At 53.4% G+C, this 19,654-nt stretch overlaps 1 protein-coding gene and 1 long non-coding RNA gene across 2 annotated transcripts; one reads left to right on the top strand and one right to left on the bottom strand.

Annotated features, from left to right (window-relative positions):
• On the bottom strand, positions 1,417 to 4,628 carry IRF2BPL (interferon regulatory factor 2 binding protein like). Its single transcript, XM_018053927.1, has one exon. The coding sequence runs from the start codon at positions 4,590 to 4,592 to the stop codon at positions 2,271 to 2,273; it is 2,322 nt and encodes a 773-aa protein (XP_017909416.1). The 5' UTR covers positions 4,593 to 4,628; the 3' UTR covers positions 1,417 to 2,270.
• Positions 4,592 to 7,586, top strand: LOC106502578. Its single transcript, XR_001918639.1, has 2 exons — positions 4,592 to 4,875; positions 5,106 to 7,586. It is a non-coding gene; the product is annotated as an uncharacterized LOC106502578 (long non-coding RNA).

Genomic DNA, 19,654 nt, shown 5'->3' with positions numbered 1-19,654 from the left:
TATGTAGGGAGATTCTTAAAGAGGTGAGACAGGCACCTCCCGGGTACCAGGATTAAAGAGACTGCTGCAGATCCATCAATTGCCATTTATCCACACCCTCAGACACACACACATACACACACACACGCACACACAGTCATGGTTTCCACTACTTCAAGGATGGTGGTGGTAAAGCACAAACAGAAACTAAAAGACTGTTATTAACAGCAAGTCAGAACACCAACCCAACTTTCACATGGGTGTTCTGGAGCAACCAGTGGTTTGTTTTTCCCCAAACTCATCTGTACCCATACCCACCGCCCTACCCTTTGATTTGAGTGGGGTGGGGATTGCCAAGTCTTTTTTCTTATTTGCTATACCTCTGGCCTCTGCTATTCCTCTGGTGATAAAGGTCTCGGCCCAGCTTACCTCGACCAGGAATGGGGTGTGGCCTGAAGTGGATTTCCAGTAGGATCTGGGGTTTTTTGCTTCCTCCATCTCATTTTCTACTTTCCTTCCATTTGCCTCTCCAGGAAAGTACAAGGTTCAAACCAGGTTTGTTTGCCTTCCCTTAGTTCCCATCTAGGCTCAATCAAGGGGCTCTGAGCCCCTAAAGGATGTTCCAGTCCCATCCCCTTCCTTCTATACCTCACAGATGCCACCAGAAAGTTGATTAGATGAGTAACTGCATTTCAACCGGCAGGAATGGGTTCTGTTTGCTGTCATAAGCCATCACTGCCCCAGGAACAGGGTTTGGGTTTTTTTCCCCTCTCCCCCACTCTGAAACCAACTAGGTGTTCTGCTTTAAAAATTATCATCAAAAGCAGGGTGGGGGGGGGGGATGTGGGGCAGTGAGAAGGAAACGTGTCACGAATGAAGTGAAACTGCTTCCACTGCAGGAACTGGAAGCTGCTAGAACTGAGTACAATGAATGTTTCCCACTTCCACAGCCCTCTTGCCGGCTCCCAGCTCCATGGCACTTTTTGCTTTAAATGTACAACAGTGATTTCTGCCACATCTAGGAGGCAAAGCACCCGTTTTTTTTCTGCTTCCCCTCATCCCACTTGCCTAAGTCACAGCTGCATTAGGTATCAGCATATACTCGGGGCCACAGGGCAAGGGACCAAAAAAGCATTCCTGACAAAGTCATTTGCAGCTGGGGTGCGCATGGCAGGGGTGGGGAAGCAGAGATGCTGAAGAGTAAACAGAGATTGCTTAGTCAGCAACTGTCCCGCCCAAGGTGAATGTAAATAGCCTGGTACAGAAGGGGAGGAGCGGTCAGCCAGCACTGGGCCTTCTACAGAGGCCACCGCTGAGGGCTTTCAAAGGTACCGGCGCGCGTCTGTACTCTCTGTCTATCGGAAGTAGTGAGGCGCTGTCCCTGCTGGTGCAGCTGTGCAGTCTTAGCCCTGGAAAAACACACTTGCTGACTCGGGGCAGAATTAATATCAATTGAATTTATTACAAGTTACTAAGCTCCAAGGCACATTACAGTGTTCTGTTAACTACAGAAATGTATAAAGGACAAACAGAGCAGATTCTCCATGTCTAGCATTTCGCTCTACTGTTCAAAAAGCATCCGTGCATCAATAAAGCAAAAACAAAACAACACGTGAAGATCCAACACATTCAGGTCAGTAGAAACAAACCAAAAAACATTTTCCCTCACCAACTTGCAACAAAAAACACCCACCCACCCCCAACACCCCCCTTACCATTTTGCAAAGGAAACAGAAAAAAACAACAAAAAAAAACCAACCAGAACAAAACTGAACAAAATAAAGTGAAGACTTCAACACTTGGGGCTGTTCAGAAAGAAGCTCTCACCATTTTATAGCATCATTTTTTTTAGGCAGCAACACTGGCCTTGGCAAAAAAAAAAAGTCACTTTCTTTTGTGTTTTTTTTTTTCTTTCAGTGAGTGCATAACATTTACAAAAATACACACCAGCAGCAGTCGTTGCTAAGGGCTATTACTTCTGTACCTAGGCAAACACTCTGCCACCAATAAATGCTAACGAATATGATGCAAATGACCCAACCAATTATTATACTTAACACAAACCAGCTTATCCTTCAAATGAAGAAGTTAACATACCTTTGTTTCAAAATATAGAAACATACGACGAAAATAATGTCTATACATAAGACTAACTTTTTGCAGTTTGTTATATTCACAATTCTACATCTTGGGCGCGAAGGGGTGGGGGGGAGCGGTCAAGGGGTTGGGGAAGGGGCCCTTTGGACAGGAGAGGAGCTGGACTGGGGCAAAAGGGGTGGATATCTCCTGGTTCAAGGGTCTCTCTCCTTTTTCACTTTAACATCCCCAGCTAAGATCGTCGCGATTTCGCCCTGCATGAAGGCCCAAGGTACATTCGACCCAACTAGGGGGCATTTCTCTCCGCTGGGGCAGTACACCTCGCCGGTAGCCCCCTGGGCCTTGATACTCTCTCTAGAGCAAGGGAAGCAGAATTTGTGGCTGGGAACGGAGGGGCACTGGACGAAATGCGTGTCCTCCAAACGTTCGTGGCAAATGGTACAGCAGAGGGGCCCGCTGTTGGCCATAGGGGAATCCGGAATGTTTTGGGGATGCACTTGGTCCATGCCCGGGTGGGTGCTAGGCGGCGGGGGCGCCACCTGTAAATTCAGGTCCCCGTTCCGCGACGTCAGGCGGCGCTGCCCAGGTACGGAGGCCGGTGACACCGGGCTGCTGCTGTTGCGCCGCGCGGAGGCCGTGGTGGAGTGCACCGAACTGCCGTCCTTGGGCGAGTGCGCCGTGCCCAGAGTGTCTGCCACCGACATGAGGGCGGCCATGGGCGACGGACCGTTCTGAGGGGCTGACTCGGGCGGGGTGGTCCGGTTGGAATGGGGTCCCAGGGGTGGGGGCGGCGGGGGCGGCCCCCCTGCCGCGTGCCCCGGAGCCGCGAAGCCCCCGGCCGACATGGTGAGCTTGAGGGCCTCGCTCTGATTCGCCATCCACTGCTGCCTCTGCTGCTCCTCGCCCAGCTTCAGCGCGCCCTCGGCGGAGTCCGGGGGCTCGGGAGACGCCTTCCTCTTGCGCAGGCTGGCGGCTGCGCCCCGGCCCGAGGGGGTGGTGGGCGGCAGGGCCCCGGTCCCCGGAGGTGCGCTGGGGGCGCGGCTTAGACTCACCAGGGCCGTGGGCAGCATGGGGCAGCTGGCGTCCAGGTAGGGCTGGGGCAGCATGTCGGCGCCCGGCACGCCCTCCTTAAAGAAGCGCACGGCTTCGGGAAGTAGGTCTCCAAGGAGGCGCCAGTCCCCGGAGCCGTGCTTCTTCTCATACTCCAAGTACTTGAAGCCAGAGGAGAGACCCCGGCCAAAGTCCTTCATACAGTCCTGGTACATCTGCTTGGCCACCCCGGAGGCGCTGGAGTACACGTTGCCCGAGCCCGTGGGGTACTCGATGAACAGCTTCAACTCGTAGTCCATGCCGGGCTTGGAGACGGCGTCGAAGGCGAAGACGCGGCCCAGCAGCGAGTGGTCCTTCTTGAAGCGCACCTCATAGGGCGTGCAGCCGGCCAGCGTGAGCAGCGTGTCGCGGACCATCTTGGGCTTGTTGGCCCACTCCTCCGCGCGATTGCGCAGGCTCTCGCTCAGCTCCGCCAGGGCTTCGGCGTTCCGCTGCTTCTCCTTCAGCTCGCGCTCCTGGTCGGTGCTCGACACCGATCCGGGCCTCTTGCCGCCAGCACCCACGCCCACCTCGGCCACCGACGACGAGGTCGAGGACGCCGCGGAGGACGAGGCGGCCGAAACGCCGGGGGCACCCCCGAGGCAAGCGGGGCCCCCGGGGGCCCCTGGGGGCGCCGGCGTCGGGGGCCCACGGCTGCCCAGGGCGTGAGGCGGCGGCGGAGGCAGCACCGGAGCGCTGGCCGGGCCGTTAAGCAGCGTCTGCGGCAGCAGGTTGGGGGGCACGGTGAGCTGGGGGCCTCCGCCACCCCCTGGGTTGGGCAGCCCTGCCACTAACCCGCCGTGCGTCCCGCGCCGAGATGCCACCGATGCCGCCGCCGAAGAAGAGTTGGGGCTCTGGCGGTTCAGCTCCGGGGGTCCCTCCTCCGGGTTGGGCTTGGGGAAGCCGTTGGGGCCCCCCAGGCCGTTGGGCAGCCGCGCGGCGTGGCTGCTGCTCCCCAGGCTCACAGGCGGTGGCGGGTACTCGAAGCGGCTGCGTTGTTCCACCGCGGCCGCGGCGGCCGCGCTCAGGCCGTAGCGCTCCAGGCCGGACGGGGCCGCCAGCACCGCAGGCTTGCTGGAACCATCGACGTGGTTGAGCTGCTGCTGCTGCTGCTGTTGCTGCTGTTGTTGCGCGGCGGCCGCAGCCGCTGCCGCTGCCGCCGCCGCCTCCTTAGCCGACAGAGCCACCGTCTTGACCCCGACGGGCGGCGGCGGCCCGGGGGAGCGGCCGTCCTGGAAGCAGCCGTGCGCCCGTTTCAGCTGGCGCGCTGTCTCAATCACAAACTCGATGCGATCAGCTCCCTCGTAGTTGACGCAACCGCGGCATACGGGTTCCGAGAAGTCCCAGATCATGGCCCAGGGCATGCGGGGCAGATCGCACAGGTAGCAAGACTGTCTCCGAGACGAGGACACCTGCGCCGCCGACATGATGCCGGCCCTGGGGAAGGGAGGCCCCCTCCCCCGGCCGAGCTGTCTCCGCGGCGCCTGCTCCTCCCGGAGGGCCGGCCGGCTGGGGCAGGAGTCCGGCTGCGGGGGGAGGAAGCGGGGGGTGGGGGGGGTGAGAAAGTTCTGCCCCAGGGGCTGGAGCGAGCGCGAATGTCCACCGCCAGCGAAGTGCCTGGCCACCGGGGACTCCACCGCCCGGGCGGCGGACGAGTGCAGCCCAGCTCCTCGCCCCCACCTCCTCCTACTGCGGCTGTCTCGTCGCGAGGTGAGCTTCGGCGCCTTCTTCCTGGTGTCGCGGAACCAGGCTGGAAGCTCCGGGCCCGGGACGGGGGAGGGGGCGAGGGTGGCCGGGTGCTGGCGGCCGTTGGCTCTTGGCCCCCTCCCCGGAGTATAAGCTGGTGCGTGGAAGCTCGCAAGGGGTTGTCTCTTCCTCTCCCCTGGTTGGCGGGGTGTGTGGGGGGGAACCCCTTACGACCTGCGTCCTCTCCCCTCCAGGCTCCCCGGGACGAAGGCTAGAGGGTGCAGTGCCACCCGGCGCTCGGGTCCAATCTTGCTGAAGAAGCGGCTTCCCCGGAGGACCGGGGGAGGAGCTGGCAGCCGCGAGGCGCTTCTCCCCCTCCGCAGAGGTCGGCCGGCCGTTCCGCTGGCGGCGGATGGGCGTGCACGGCCGCGAGTGCAGCCGCCGCGGTCACTGCTTCCAGGACGCACGAGAGCCGAGGAGAGAAGGCGTGCACGCCAGCAGGCTCCCGCCGCCGACCCCAGCCCCTCCACCCACCCGCCCGCCCGCCCCGGGCCTGGCCGGCGGCGCCGGGGGGCCCCTCGCAGCTGGCGGCGCTCACGTTGGCTGCAGGGCGCTCGCGCGGCGCCTCGGCCCGGGTCGCATCCCTTTCCCAGCTAGCGCTCGCCCGGAATGTGGGGTTGTGATTGTTAAAACTCTACGTTCCGGAGGCGCGGCGCGGCGCTCCCGCTCGCGCTGCGGCTCGCGCTGTCCCGGGCTTGGCCGCGCGGGATGCCGCCCGGGCGGAGCGCTGACGTCACCACCACGCTCTGCACCAGTTCTCCCCCCCTCCCGCGCCGCCCCTCCCCTTTACACTTCCTCCGTGGAGCCCACTTGTTGCTCGGAAAAGCGCATGCGCGGCAGGCCGCCCAGATTCCTCCCAGTTGGCCCCTCCTCCGCGCCTCCGCCCTCCCCTCCCCCCCTGGCCTTGCGTGAGTGCGTGTGTGCGTGTGTGTGTGTGTGTGTTTGTGTGTGTGTACAACAGCTGAGGCCCGGCGAGCTGATGCTGGAAGTCCAGCGCTGGAGCGGGGAGGGGGGCTTGGAAATTAAAACAGACGATGACCTTTCCTTTCCCCGCCTGGCTTTCCCAAGTTTAAAACGCTTTTCAAAAGCACGAGCGTCGCTTCCGATCCCGCTCCCCACCCCATCCCCGCCCCACCCCGGGGGCAGTGAATTTAAATATGTCCTGTCTCAAGATTTTTTTCGCTGTGAATTTCATAATATAATATAAAATTTGCATATTTCATCAGCAATCAAACCTCTTTCCCCGCATCCACGCCCCCCCCCCGGATGAATGTTACACTCATTACTACCCCTGATGCCGAAGCACCTGCAAGACTAGCTGTTCTCCAGTTTTCCAGAAACTGCCTTTCCGCTTTTGTTTTTGTGCCCTGGTCTAGAAACCTGAGCTTCAGCGACGGAGCTAAAATGAATTCAGGGTGACACAACCCTCCCCCCAAGCCGCACTCTTTAAAAATTTTGGCTGAATGTCTAAAGAAGCTACGAGCACCCCCGGAGGCCTTTAAGGAAAACAGTCTACTGGCTGCGCACAGCTGCAGTTGGGGGCAGGGAGGGAGGTGCTGGAGAGACCAGACAGGTGAGTGGTTTTCCCCGGTTTGATAAAAAGAAGGTGGGGACAGCCATTTAATAATATCGATAGAGCTTTGTAAAACACCGCCGCCGTTTTTCAAAATTCTTTTCTCTGTGCTGTGATTTCATTCCATAGGGCCCTAGAAGGCTGAGCAAGGTCATGATTTCTTTTCTTGATGAGACAAGATCACGTCTCATCATTAGTGTTTATTGAAGAACAGATATGTTGGTCAAAGGGGCATTTCCACTGATTCTTTCAAGTATTGGTTTTTTCCATGAAGACTAAGGTAGTCCTGGGCAAGAAGGGTGGCCATGTAATGGAATTTCAGATTCTGGAGTCTGACACACTTAGAATTTTCTCTTACTGGCTTTGTGACCTTGAGCTATTACATAGCCTAACATAACCTCTGTTTTCCATCTGTAAAATGGGATCTGAGCTCCCACTTAATTAGGAATGTTTGAATTGTCATTGTATTTCTTGTTATAACTCATTTTGACTTGCTGTGGTTCAGACACTGTTAGGTGGTTTACTTACGTTATCATTAAACCTTCAATATTATCTACAAGGTAGATTCTATTGCTGTGTTTTACAAGCTCAGAAAACAAAGAGGTTAAATAACTTGTCCAAGGTCACACACCCATGAGAGACAGAACTGGGATCTGAATACTGTAAATCTGTTTTGAATGCTGCCTTTGACAAGTTTAGGTTCTCAGTGGTGTTTTGGAGTGCTCAAAATTTCCATCAGCCCGCCCCCCACCCCCAGTTTGTTACATACAATTCTCATGTAAAGTGCTACGCAAATACATCTTCATAACTGCCCCCCACCCTCCCCTTCCAAATAGATTGTGCCATTGACTTCTTCCATAGAAGCTGTGGACCTGCCACTGCCAGAGACTAGCATAAATATGCCACACATTGTGTAGAACAGTGTCAGGTATATAGAAAGCTGTGAGTAATTGTTGGCTATTATTGGTATCGATATTGATGGTACTATTGCTGATTAACATATAGAAATACTTTGTAAATTACATAGAACATAAGGATCCCTACTTTTATCACTACTATTACTACTAATTGTAAAAAAAAAGTTCAGCTGAAGCAACAAGAAGTATTTTGATTTTGACACGACCTTCAGAACCTGTTTCCCCCATTCAGCCCTCCCTAGCACCCTGATTTCCCACTCATTCTGGGGTCCTAGGGTGCAAAAGAAGGTGAATTTTTAAGAATAGGGAGAAAGGGGGAAGGAAAAGCCCTAGGGAGCCCCTCTTTCATCTCAAAAGCAGTCAGATTTCTGTTTCTGCAAAACAGTGAGCTCACTGTGCACTCCCCAACAATAATAAACTTTCGCAGGCCGCTGGCTCCCGGCAGTGATTCATCTGTAAAGAGCTGCTGGGAGCATTGCTTCACCCTCCCAGACTTCAACCCTCCCCACACCACAGCTACCCTGGAGTGAGTCAAAACACAGGGCTAGGAAATAGAGTGACATTCCCACCAGCCTGGGGCTTGAGGCTGTTTAGATTTAGCTTGGCTAGTTAATCTATGCCTTTATACTTATTCAGCCTATCCCATTATTAAACCAAAAAATACTGAAGAAAGCAACTTAGCCCCAACCCTCTAGCCAGGCTGCTAGAGAAAGCAAGTTGGATTCTGTGTCATAGTGCTATGTTTGGTATGCACACACATATGTCTCCATCTCCTTGTCTGCCTTTGCTGTTACTAAAGAAGATACACACACACACATACATGCCGGGTATCCTCAGACACACCAAGTTAGAAATAAACATGCATTTAAACAAACTTCCATTACAGTCTTGTAATCCTTTAATTTAAAAGGCATAGCTCTCTTGATACCTTTCCCTTCAAAGAGTCATCATCACTGAAGGTGATAAATTTCATCTTAACCGCTTATCTTGAGATGGCCCTGTTTGGGGATGTGTCAGGGATTGTGAGAGGCAAGAATATCAATATTTTGGAGAGAAATTTCCCTTGGAGAACTGCATGTGACAATATTGCCTCCACAAAGGGAAGTAAGGTGGGGGAAGGGGGGCTTCTATGTAAGACACTAGGTGGAGAGACCCACAGCTGGGACAGAATGGTTGGGGGGCGGGGAGTGTCTTGGAGACTGGCCAAGTCAAGGGTCAATCTGGCAAGGGGAAATGCCTGCAATTTCCCAAAGTTCCAACGGTGGCTGATCCCCCCACACCACCCGCAGCTTGGCATCTGGGCTGGCATCCTCGGAGGACCCAGCTTTAAAACTAGAGCAAAAGGTCAGCTCTCCACTTGGCCTTTCCGGAGGCGACACCTCTGCTAGAGGTGAGAAGATTGCAGCTGGATCCATGCACCTCGAAGCTCCCTGCAGTCTCCCTCCTGTTCGCGCCCCCACTGGTTTGTGGCAGAGACAGGGTTGGGGGGAAGGGGGCGGGGGACTCTGGCCTGGCATCCTGCAGCCAGCTGGCTCAGCCGAGGAGGCCCGGGCTGAACCTCGCCTCACCCCACTGCAACGTGCGGGCCAAGCTCTCAGGCAAGAGAAAGGCCTTTTTTGGTAACACTCAAGCCAGCAGTCAGGAGGACCCATTTCTTCGGCCCGCTAGAGCCGCCTCGAAGTAAATGAAAACAAACGTGTGGGCTGGGCGTCCCCCATCCCCAGGCCAGGAACCCCCACCCTCAACCCCGGGGGCTGGAGGAGTGAGAGGGAATAGAGTCAGCATGGTGATTTACACATTTACTCCCAGGCCGGTTCCGTGACGGAAGTATTTGCCTTTTCCTAAAGGATTAATCCTGGTATTTAAAAAAAAAAAGTTAATTTAGGCCAGGGCATAGGGTTACGCAAGACCCACTAGGTCGTGAAATCCCAGGAACAACGTGATTCGCTAAGAGCCCCGGGGGGAGGGGAGGCTGCACCGCCCGCCGGGACCTGCCCGGCCCCGGGCGCGCGGGCAGCCGGGCGCTCCGTGCAAAACTGGGTGGAAGGGAGAGGAGGACGTAGTGGTTGGTGCTGGCGCGGCGGCCGCAGCGAGCGATCAGATCTCTTGACTGCTTTCTTCCTGAAGGGGCGGGGAGCAGGGAAGAGAAGAAAGGCGCGGGGCGGGGGAGTCGCGTCTGGTTCCTGCCTCCTCCCCGCTTCCTCTCCTGGCCAGCGTGCCAGGGCACGGGGGGAGCCCAACGCTGGCCTCAGCAAAAGCGCGTGTTTTTTCAGGTCCCCAAAATCAAGGAACCCTGGAATGAGCCTCTCAGGGACCAGCCCTAGAGGGGGGGCAGGAGGGAAGCGCCAGACAAGGGTGCTATTCGCCGATCCATTTGGGTTAAAACAAACATCCACACCCCAAGGAGGGGGGGTAAATCGGGAAGGGGGGCTTGGAGGGCGAAAGTGGGCGGAGAGGCAGGCGGCGGGCGGTCAGGACCACAGGTGCTCAGACCCTCCCGCCCCACCCCGTGTGCGCCCGGGGCCTGAGCAGGGAGCCGGCATGCCGGGTTCCAAAGGGCCCTCACCAGAGCCCGGGGGTTTCCACCACCCGGCTTCAGAGACCCGTCGTCGCCGGCGCTTTCCTGCTCCAGGGCTGCCAGAAGGCGGGGCGTCAGAGCTGGAAGCCCTCGCTGCGGCCTCACTGTCCTCGGTCAAGTCTGGTACAGAAGGGCAGCCATCAGTGCTGTCCCCGGTTGGGGTGCATGGGCTAGGAACATCGCCAAGTATTTGGACTCATCTTGCTTAGCTAGGCGGTTCAACCTGCAACTCGGGAGAGAAAAAGAGGAGTCGCTTAGCATTTAGTATATACTTAACAGTTTGATGTTCCACTTGGACTTGGCTGACCCTAAATAGCTCTGTGACCTTGACCAGATCACCTGACCCTGTATTTCTTAGTCTGTAAAAGGGGTATAATTGGTCTCATTGGCCTGTGTGGAAGATAAATATTATAATGTACTTAATAAAATGGAAGCGATTATGAACAATGGAATGACCAGCGTTTGTTGAGAGCTCTGAAATGCCTTCCCAGACATTATCTCACCAATCACCACACCAGCCTTGTGACTTAGGTGTTACTTTCAACACCCTCCTGTGTAGGTCAGGAAAGCACATCCAGAGCTAGTCCAGAATTATTGAAAACCAGGTTCTCTGGCCCTAAATCCAGTGTTCCTTCTTCTGTTCCAGGGGTGCCAGCCTTTTTTGGAGGATGGGGTGGGGGTACCCTACCTGTCTGTAAGAAACTGCAAGACAGTTAAAATGTCTCTCTTGCAGAAATTTCCAGGTGAAGAATGCCACTACTGTGCCAATAGATGGGAGATTATGCATAAATTAGCACTAGTTTTGGGGGAGTTAAAATCAGTCACCATTCAGCTTTGAGCAAAATTGGATAGCCATGATTCCCAGGCATCCCCTGAGACCTTCCTGGGTTTTCTATACCCTGCCTCTAGGTAAAGGTGATGGAGGAAAATCTGAAGCTGTAGCACATGCTGAAGTATTTAGGAACTTACTGAGTTCCCCTTACTGAGGATACATATTGATAGATTTTAAATGTCCACACCTGAGAAGGACCCCCAGGCTGCATGTCGAAAGAGAAGGAAGTGGAGAAGATCCACTTAATGGTGGAAGTAGCCTCTTTCCAAACCCATAAGTCAAGTAACAAACCTTTGCTTTCACTAGATTCAGATAATATGGACTCTGTGTGCAGCCACCCAATAGGTACTGTCCTATACTTGGTCTGGGGGGCCACTTGATGACTATGGCAGGCTACTCCTCAAATCACTTCTAGCCTAGGAGAGGCCTATACCTTGACAATCAAGCCTGGCATAGGTACCACAGGAGCTGGAAATCCAGGGAATAAGATAGCCCTCAACCCTGACCCCGGAGAAGGCAATGGCACCCCACTCCAATACTCTTGCCTGGAAAATCCCATGGACAGAGGAGCCTGGTAGGCTGCAGTCCATGGGGTTGCAAAGAGTCAGACTGGACTGAGCGACTTCACTTTCACTTTTCACTTTCATGCACTGGAGAAGGAAATGGCAACCCACTCCAGTGTTCTTGCCTGGAGAATCCCAGGGACAGGGGAGCCTGGTGGGCTGCCGTCTGTGGTGTCGCACAGAGTTGGACATGACTGAAGTGACTTAGCAGCAACCCTGACCCATCTAGAAGACTGCCATCTGGATAACCTCAATTTCCCTCTCTGGCCAGACTCAGAGGATTCAAGCCTGGTGTGTCTGCATGAGTGTGAAGCTATTCTCATCACTTACATTTTGTTTCAAAGCTGCAACTTGGGTGCCAGAGGGCCTAGTGGGTTTCTGTCTCCTAGCTCCTAAGCGTGTGCCCTTCCATTGCCATTCATTAGATTACTTAACTATTTACAGAATACTTTCTCAGCCCTAGGGATCTAATGATGAATGAAGCCAGGCTGACTCTAGCCCAGAATCTAGAAGCTTCCATTTACTCCTAGGTGTCCTAGTTTCCTGAAGAAAAAGCCCCAAAGTCATCAGAGACAGTGCTTGTATAACACACCTCCACCGGCCACATGACTGACATAGAGCAATCTGCTTATTTTCTCAAGGCTCAGTTTCCTCATCTGCCAAGTGTTGATATTACCTATTTTCCAAACTTTGGGAGCTTACAGTGAGTATCTCTATTTTAATACCTAGGGGTGTAGAAAGGCAAGCCATTGTCAGGAATCTCCTTTCCAGCACTAAATGTTTCTAGGTAAAATAGCTAGAAGAATTGAGGCCTGATCCATACTCTTCAGTCGTCCCCCTGGCCAGCTCAGCATCTCGGTTTTTCTGGGCTGATGGACAAACAAACAGTGACTGCCTCTGGACCTAAAAGCTGCTGCTGCTGCTGCTGCTGCTGCTAAGTCGCTTCAGTCGTGTCCGACTCTGTGCGACCCCATAGACGGCAGCCCACCAGGCTCCCGCGTCCCTGGGATTCTCCAGGCAAGAACACTGGAGTGGGTTGCCATTTCCTTCTCCAGGACCTAAAAGCTAGGAGGAGACAAAAGCCAGGGTAGACTGTATCCTCATCTCTCCTAGACCAACAGGGATTTCCCATCCCCAGTTCTGGTGGTGCCGAAGCTCGCAGCAGTTGGGATTTATTGGGGGCTTTTACTTTTTTGTTTTGGTCAATTTGAAATGAAAAGAGGCAATGACCTCTTCTTTAAAAAACAAAACTAAGCAGGAAGTGTGCTGGGCCTGAGTGGCAGGGACTAAGGGTGTAATTACAGGTTTTTTGTTCAGCATTTTCATGTAATTAAATCCAAAGGAAAACGAGCCTAGCCGAGGCGGCTTGGATGCAGGGTAGACGTGGGGTGGGGTGTGTGTGTGTGTTGGAGAGGGGAGGCAGGAGGTGAGGGTTTGCTTTTCAGGCTGAGAAGACGCGGGTTTCTCGCGTTTGTTAATAATTTTACACTACACTCCTTTTCCAAAAGGTAGCCGATCATTCATCATTTATTCGGTGCCACTGCACTCTCCTTGGTGACATTTCCCAGCCGCGCGCAGCCTTCTCGGCACTGATTTCCCTTCAGCCCGACTCTTCCCCTCCCCACGTTTTCATATCGCCGCTCACTGCCTGGTTGCCCACACAATGAACCCGCTGCAAAACCCACAGCCAGTGTTCTTGCCTATGGAGTTTCCGTACCAGCGGCCTCCGACGCCGCGAAATAGCCCCTCTCTTTGCTGTGAACATCTCCTGGTTCTCCCAGTTTCGCTTTACATTACTTCCTACCGCCGCCGCCCCCCCCCCTCCGCCCCGCCCGAGCCTTCCCGGTGGCTGCCTCGGTTTCCCCGCTGGGCGGCTCCCAACGTAGGAGCCCGCCGTCGGCTGCGCCGGAGCATCCGATCCGGAGTCTGAATCCTCAGGCACGCAGGCTCGCGTCCCCTCCCTTTCCGGAGCGCTCTCCAACCCCTCCCCGAGCCCTCGGTGTCCCTCCGACGTTTCCTGGACGCCGCGAACTGGCAGCAAGAATGGGCCCACTGTCTGCGCACATTCTGAGAGCCAGGAAACCTGACCCACCCCAAAACCACGCGCTCCAAAGGAAGGGCAATTGCATTTGCCGGGAGGGCGGGACTAGAGAGCCCCCTCCCCTCCCCCTCCCCTCCCCCTCCTCCCCCTGCCCCCAACCCCCCCAACAAGGCCGGCAGATCACCACCCCCACCCCCCTCCCTTACGCCACCTTCACCTACTCTTCCCAAGAACAGACTGTTTATCAGAACGGGCAGCCAAGAAATCTACTCCTGTTTCTGGCCTCTGCCAGAGATTAATCACACTTGGGAAAGGCACAAAACTTGACTGTGTTGGGGCGGGGCGGGGCGGGGGTTGCGAATGGGGAGAGTAGTTAAAAGGAAAAGACCAGTAATTCTGACATTGACAAGCTAACCAAATTGGTGCTACCTTTCCCCTTCTTTATTTTAACAAGTCGGCGCAGAGGACTGAATTATATTCCTTATGTTCCATTCCACTGCCTCTACCCCTCATATGCCCCCTCCTTCTCTAAGTCTTCATGTTTGATGCTTTAATAGTACTGACTAGCTTTTAATTCTGATTAACATTCTCAGGGGTGTGTGTGTGTGTGTGTTGAAGGCTGGAAAGACATTCACAAACCTCTGTGTGTGTGTGTGTGTGTGTGTGTGTGTGTGTGTGTTGAAGACTGGAAAGACATTCATAAACCTCTGTGTGTGTGTGTGTGTGTGTGTGTGTGTGTGTGTGTGTTGGGGGCTGGAAAGACATTCACAAACCTGACCGCCTGACAAATCCCCCCTTTTCATCCTTGCCTTTGAAATGACATCAACATGGACTGGGGAGGGGTGGGAATGAAGAGAGGAGGCATGGAAAAAAGAGGAGGGGGAAGCAATTTATGTGCTTTTCTAAGGCAGCTAGTAAAATTCCTAGGGAGAACAAACGCCAAAATTGACTGTCTTGGTGTATTTTAGACCGGATGGTCAGGGTGACTCATGTCAGGGCTTTGCACTGGATCGGCAGCCTGGAAGCCGGGGACAGACACACAAAACATCCCTGTGGCTGGGAGGTACTCTTCTGAAGGAGGCAGGAGACAGATATTTGCTATCACCAGGATCCTCTCCATCAGGATTTTTTTTTTTTCCCTCAAATTCATTCCAAGATGGATTTAAAAGAAAAAGTCTGATAAAGAAAAATCAGGGACAGAAAATGCCCCATAAAACATGGCCCCCAAAGGAAAGGTGCAGAACCCATTTGATTCAAGATATAGATATCTCCTCCCTGGATTTTTTTTTTCCTTTACTTTACAACTCTGCAGACATCAGGTTAGCAAAAGGTAATAAATAGTCCTTGCACAGCAGGGTCTGGGCTAGTGAAAACAGTTTACTGAAATTAATGGGCCTCGCTTGAACCAAAACCTCCACTTTGGAATTAATGCCAGACATAGTTTTCCTGAACTCTATCCAACCGCCTAAGCAGCAGACAATTTTCGTTCTATTTGTGCTGGAAAATAAAGCCCAAGCCCTTGATCTCAGTGTAGATTATGATTAAAAAAAAAAAAAGATTCAGCACAGTGAATGCTTTGCCAATTTGCGGCTTCTGCTAGTAGAAGCCCTTGTGCTCTGGGCTGTGCCTGACAGTCAGAACTTATCGGGTAAACTTTCCATTGAAAATCATCTCCCAGCTTCCTCCCCATCGGTGGTCTCAGAGCTCTCACTTCGGACACCCGAGATTCGAGAATCGAGGAAAGCTCCAGAAAAGACTCGGCTCTCAGTAACAACCCTCTTCCCCAAGGCTCTTGGATAAGGCTGGATCTGAACAACGCTGCCTGCATGACCTCAATTCCCCAACCGAAATGAAAGCTGAGAAACACCCAGCCGAAACCCGCACCGCCCCCCTCAACCCCTACGTGGGGGGAGGGGTGTCCCCGTACTCAGGATGTCTACAAGCTCTACTCAGGGTGTCTACAGTCCTGAAGCTGCTTTTATTTTTTATTAATGTATTTTTCAGGCCGAAAAAAGGCACATACACGCATGCACACCGCACACAGGTTCACACCCAGTGGGTTCTGGCAGGTACAGCGGAGATCCGGTGCTCCAGACTGTAAAGGGTCTTGATCCCTGCCTGGCCTCCCTCCCCCAGTGATTAATAAAAGCCCGGGCATGGGGAGCCGGCGTTCTGGTTTTCATTGTACAGGCTGCATTGGGTGACACAGGACATGTGGAAAATTTTTGAGAGCGCTGCTGCGGTGAATGGCGTGGAGGGGGGGAGGGAGCGTGGGGAGGGGGAGGGGAAGGGGGAGGGGGGAGGGGAGCGAGTTACTTTTTAGCTTCCGCTAAGCACTTGGCAGCGCGCCAGGCCCGAAGGATTCTGGGAAGCGAGAGCCTCCCCGGTATAAACTGCCAGCTCTAAGCAGCCCTGACAGCTCTGCTCCTTCCCAAACCTGGCAGCCGTTCAAAGTGCTCTTTCATTCGGGATGCTGGAAGCCTGCCATGTGCAATGCAGATTTCGCTGTGCCTGTGCGCAGAAGGAACTGATAAATGCCGTTGCGGTTGCCATGGGGACGGGAGGCTATCAGAATGGCCTTGTGATCCGCAGCCTCCTCGCGGCGCGGCAGGCTCTCGCTCCGCGCTCCCGCCCCGCCTCCCGCGAGTCGGTGAGATGGTGAAATCAATGTTCTGGAAAAAAAGGTTAACCCTCCCCGCTCTGGTGCCGAGCTTCGTGAGCCTCTGAGCACTTCCCTGGCCTTCAGTGCAACCGGCAGCCCCACGGGCCTCCTTAACCATACCCTGGGCAGGTCACGGTACCCCCCCAAACCCCCCACCTCCCACCCAAACAATCGCCACCCCTCTCCTGCTTCCTTCTGCTCCCTGGCGGCAGGGGGGCGGGGGGGCGGGGGGGGGGACCGCTCACAAAGCTGTGTTTTTAATAGAGCTTTTCAGCAAGTCCAAGTCTTTTGAGTCATCACAACCCGGATGTAAACACACCAGTCCTGCCTTCTGCACAGTTGCGTGTATTTTATCTTTTTAATAATATTCGGCTGGCAACTTAAACCGGCAAAGATGCCAGATATTTTAGCCAGCCACTTACATCATGGAGCATCCATCTTGGGGAGAGCTGGGTGCCCGTTCCTTTCCTTGTTCTCCCTACCTACCCTGAGACTTCAGGAAATCTTGGGTCTTTCTGAAGGCATCCTATTGCAGCAGAGGCAACCCAGGCCCTTAGAACCCTTGGGCTTTAGAATGAGCATGACATCACCCTAGGCAACAAAAACAGAGGGTATGTCACTGTCAGACAAGACATGGGGTGATCGGAGGTGGAACAGGTCTTTCATTTATGCCGAGAGTAAGGGTGCGCCTGTCTGCTTGGCTGCTTCCCCCCCACCCCCATTTTGCACAAGCTTCTATTTGAAACACCGTCTGATTCAATGTACAGAAACAAAATAGCACACTCAGATTTGGTACAAGTTCAGGTCTGTAATGCCAACTCTCCGGGTGGCCTGTTTAATGGGGGGAAAAAATGAAATACTCCATTCCAGCCAAGGCCTGTGGAGGCCAAGGAGGTTTAGTGATTTATTTACATTGAGCAGTATTCCTTCTCAACCCAACTCGCTATTTCCTGAAGGTTTCCTGAACCTAAACCTTCGTTAACATCCCAGGAAGAGAACATATTTTTCCTGTGGCTTTCAATATTTTCTGCTAAATGTATTTCAGCATACTGTTTATCTAGGGTTTCAGCTTTCAGACCTTTATGTACTTTTGACACCTTGAGGCTGTTCCACTGAAAAATGGTGTATGTTTATTAAAGAGGACTTTCTGTGCTGGGCGTTAAGGCAGTGGGAATTTCTGTTGGGTCTGTCTGTATAATGAGGGCTTCAGGATAAGAACCAAGTCAGAGGCCTATTTGGTTGTGAAGCCCCTTTGACAAAGCAGGCTCTACAGAGCTCACACAAACCCTTGAATACCACAGAAGGTTGAACCAAATGAGGTAGTTCTTCATAAATGCACAGCTGACATGGAGGCTGGATGGGAGAAAGATGGAAAATGCCCCAGGTTCCTGGGGCTTCGCAGCAGTGTCTTTAAACCTGCCTGTCTCTAGTTGTCTGCTTGTGATTGTCATGGCAATTCTGGCCTAGGCTTTCTGTCTCGCTGGAATTTCCTTACTTCGAGGAGCCCCTTCCAAATAAATTAATCAATAAGAGCCATCTGCTTCACCTTGCCAGCAGGCGCGAAGCTGGAAGGGATAGTGTTGAATGCAATTTTTAGGAGCATTTGGCTTTGAGACGTTTTGAGGTGGGTTCTGGCTTGGAATTTAACAGGAATTGGAAGCAGAAATCAGGTGATTCAGAAAGTCCCTCTTTCTCTCCCACCCCCGCCCCATACCACCCACTCCCCAGTACTCACCCCCACCTTCCCCAGAAAATCCAGGCAGCTGAATTTTTGGCTCTCACAGCTGCTAAGCTTTGGCAAGCCAAAAGCATACTTCGAGGTGGTGATTTCTTTCCCGGGTTGACCGACATGTTTCTGCACTGAACGCGAGGGATGTTTCCTGACTATGTGTATGAATCAGAGGCTGTATTTTTCATCCAGGGCTTCTGGTGACAGTTTTAAGCTGGAAAGAACAAAGCAGACCACGATGAGCCCCTATCATCAGGGTCCGTAGATAAAAAATCTATCCAAAGTGCTGGCTACGTGGAGCTCAGATGTATGATTTCACGTTTTACCCGTGCCCAGATCAGTCTGTGCCCCCAGAAGGTGGTGCCCATGCTCACATTTCAGACACTATCTTCTCCCCCCGACTTCCCCCCATCTCTCTCTGTCCTTGTGGTGTCTGCTTCTTTGTTGCCTTCAAAAGTTCTTCTTTTTTTCAACCTTCCTCTCTCAAATGGGAAGAGCCGAAAAAGCCATTTTGGGGCCCTCAGTGTCTTCCTAAATGGAGGCACACGCTGAGATCCCGAACAGCTTAGACCCTACCCAAGCTCTGCCCGTTAGAGTAGGATAATGACTGAGGGGAGTCGGTGGTGTGGTCCTTCTGTCGCAGGACCCAAGGAGTGGACTTCCCAGAAGTCCGTGGATCAGGAAGGTCTGCTTCAGGGGCTGCCAGGGAACAACTCCCTTTTGTTTTGCTGTCTAGCATGTGACCAGAATGCTGCCAGCTAATTTTAACCCCACCAAAGTACTGCGGAAAAAAAAAACAAAAAACAACAACAACCGAAAAAAAAACACACCAAACTGTCTTGCATCTGGTGAGAGAAATGCTGTGGGCTGGATAAAAGCTTTTTCAGCTTGTGTTCCTTCCTGTTTCAGTTTCCAAACTTGCATTATCGGTAACCTGAAATATGATGAGTTTCACCAAATTCCTGGATATTGCACAAGAGGACAATGAGTCTATTTCGGGTGCTGTGAATGTGTCTGGCACGGACCCTGGAAGTCATTGTTTTTAGGAGGGAGCAGATTTGGGGTTTCCTGGTGCTTTCCTTCTAGGGTCTCAGAGCCCCCAAAGGTACCGGGGGTGGGAGTGCTCTCCATGGCAACCATGCAGACTGCATCTAAAAGGACAGAGATGGAAAGTTCGTGGTTTGTGGGGTGGGGGTGGGGTGCTGGCCAAGACACTGGTGACCTTGGGATGTTAAGTGGTGGATGGTAAGGCAGTGTCTGAAGTGGGACAGCAGAAGCAGGAAGAAGTAGGTAGAAGGAAGCTTTCACAATAGCTGAGGGGGCCTCCCTGGGACACAGGGCCCCAGCTCTCCTACTAAATTTCCATATCCGTTTTCAGCACCGGGAATTCATGGAGGACTTCATGGAAGTCCTCACCTTGGATACTGAGTTCTCAGAGCATTTCCATGGCGGTTAATTTGTTGCTCTCTGGCTAGGCTACCATGGATGCTAGGGAAAAGGGACGGAATCTCAAGAGCCAGGAAATGAAGAGGCCAGGATAAAACATCGTGGAGCTCAGCAGCTGCTGCCGGCTGTTCTCGAACCAGATAGTGAGGTGAGCTATCCTCTACCTGAGGGGCTGCAGTGCAGTCGCAGAAGATAATATGACCGCAAAGAGACCGAAGGGAGAGACCCCAGTTAAGGCTGAGCACTCCCAGAAACCAGGATGGCTTTGGTGGCATTTGTCCTGACAGCTGCTGAGAGCTTCAGCTGCCAGAAAAGCCATTTGCTCAGGCTTACCCTGTCTGGCCAACTTTGATGCACTTAAAGGACCCTTGTTGGTCTCTGAGGTCTCCTTCTCTGCACCTG

The sequence above is a fragment of the Capra hircus genome, chromosome 10 (genome assembly GCF_001704415.2).
Source record: "Capra hircus breed San Clemente chromosome 10, ASM170441v1, whole genome shotgun sequence".
NCBI lineage: Eukaryota > Metazoa > Chordata > Mammalia > Artiodactyla > Bovidae > Capra > Capra hircus.
This window is presented reverse-complemented; position numbering and strand designations above follow the sequence as displayed.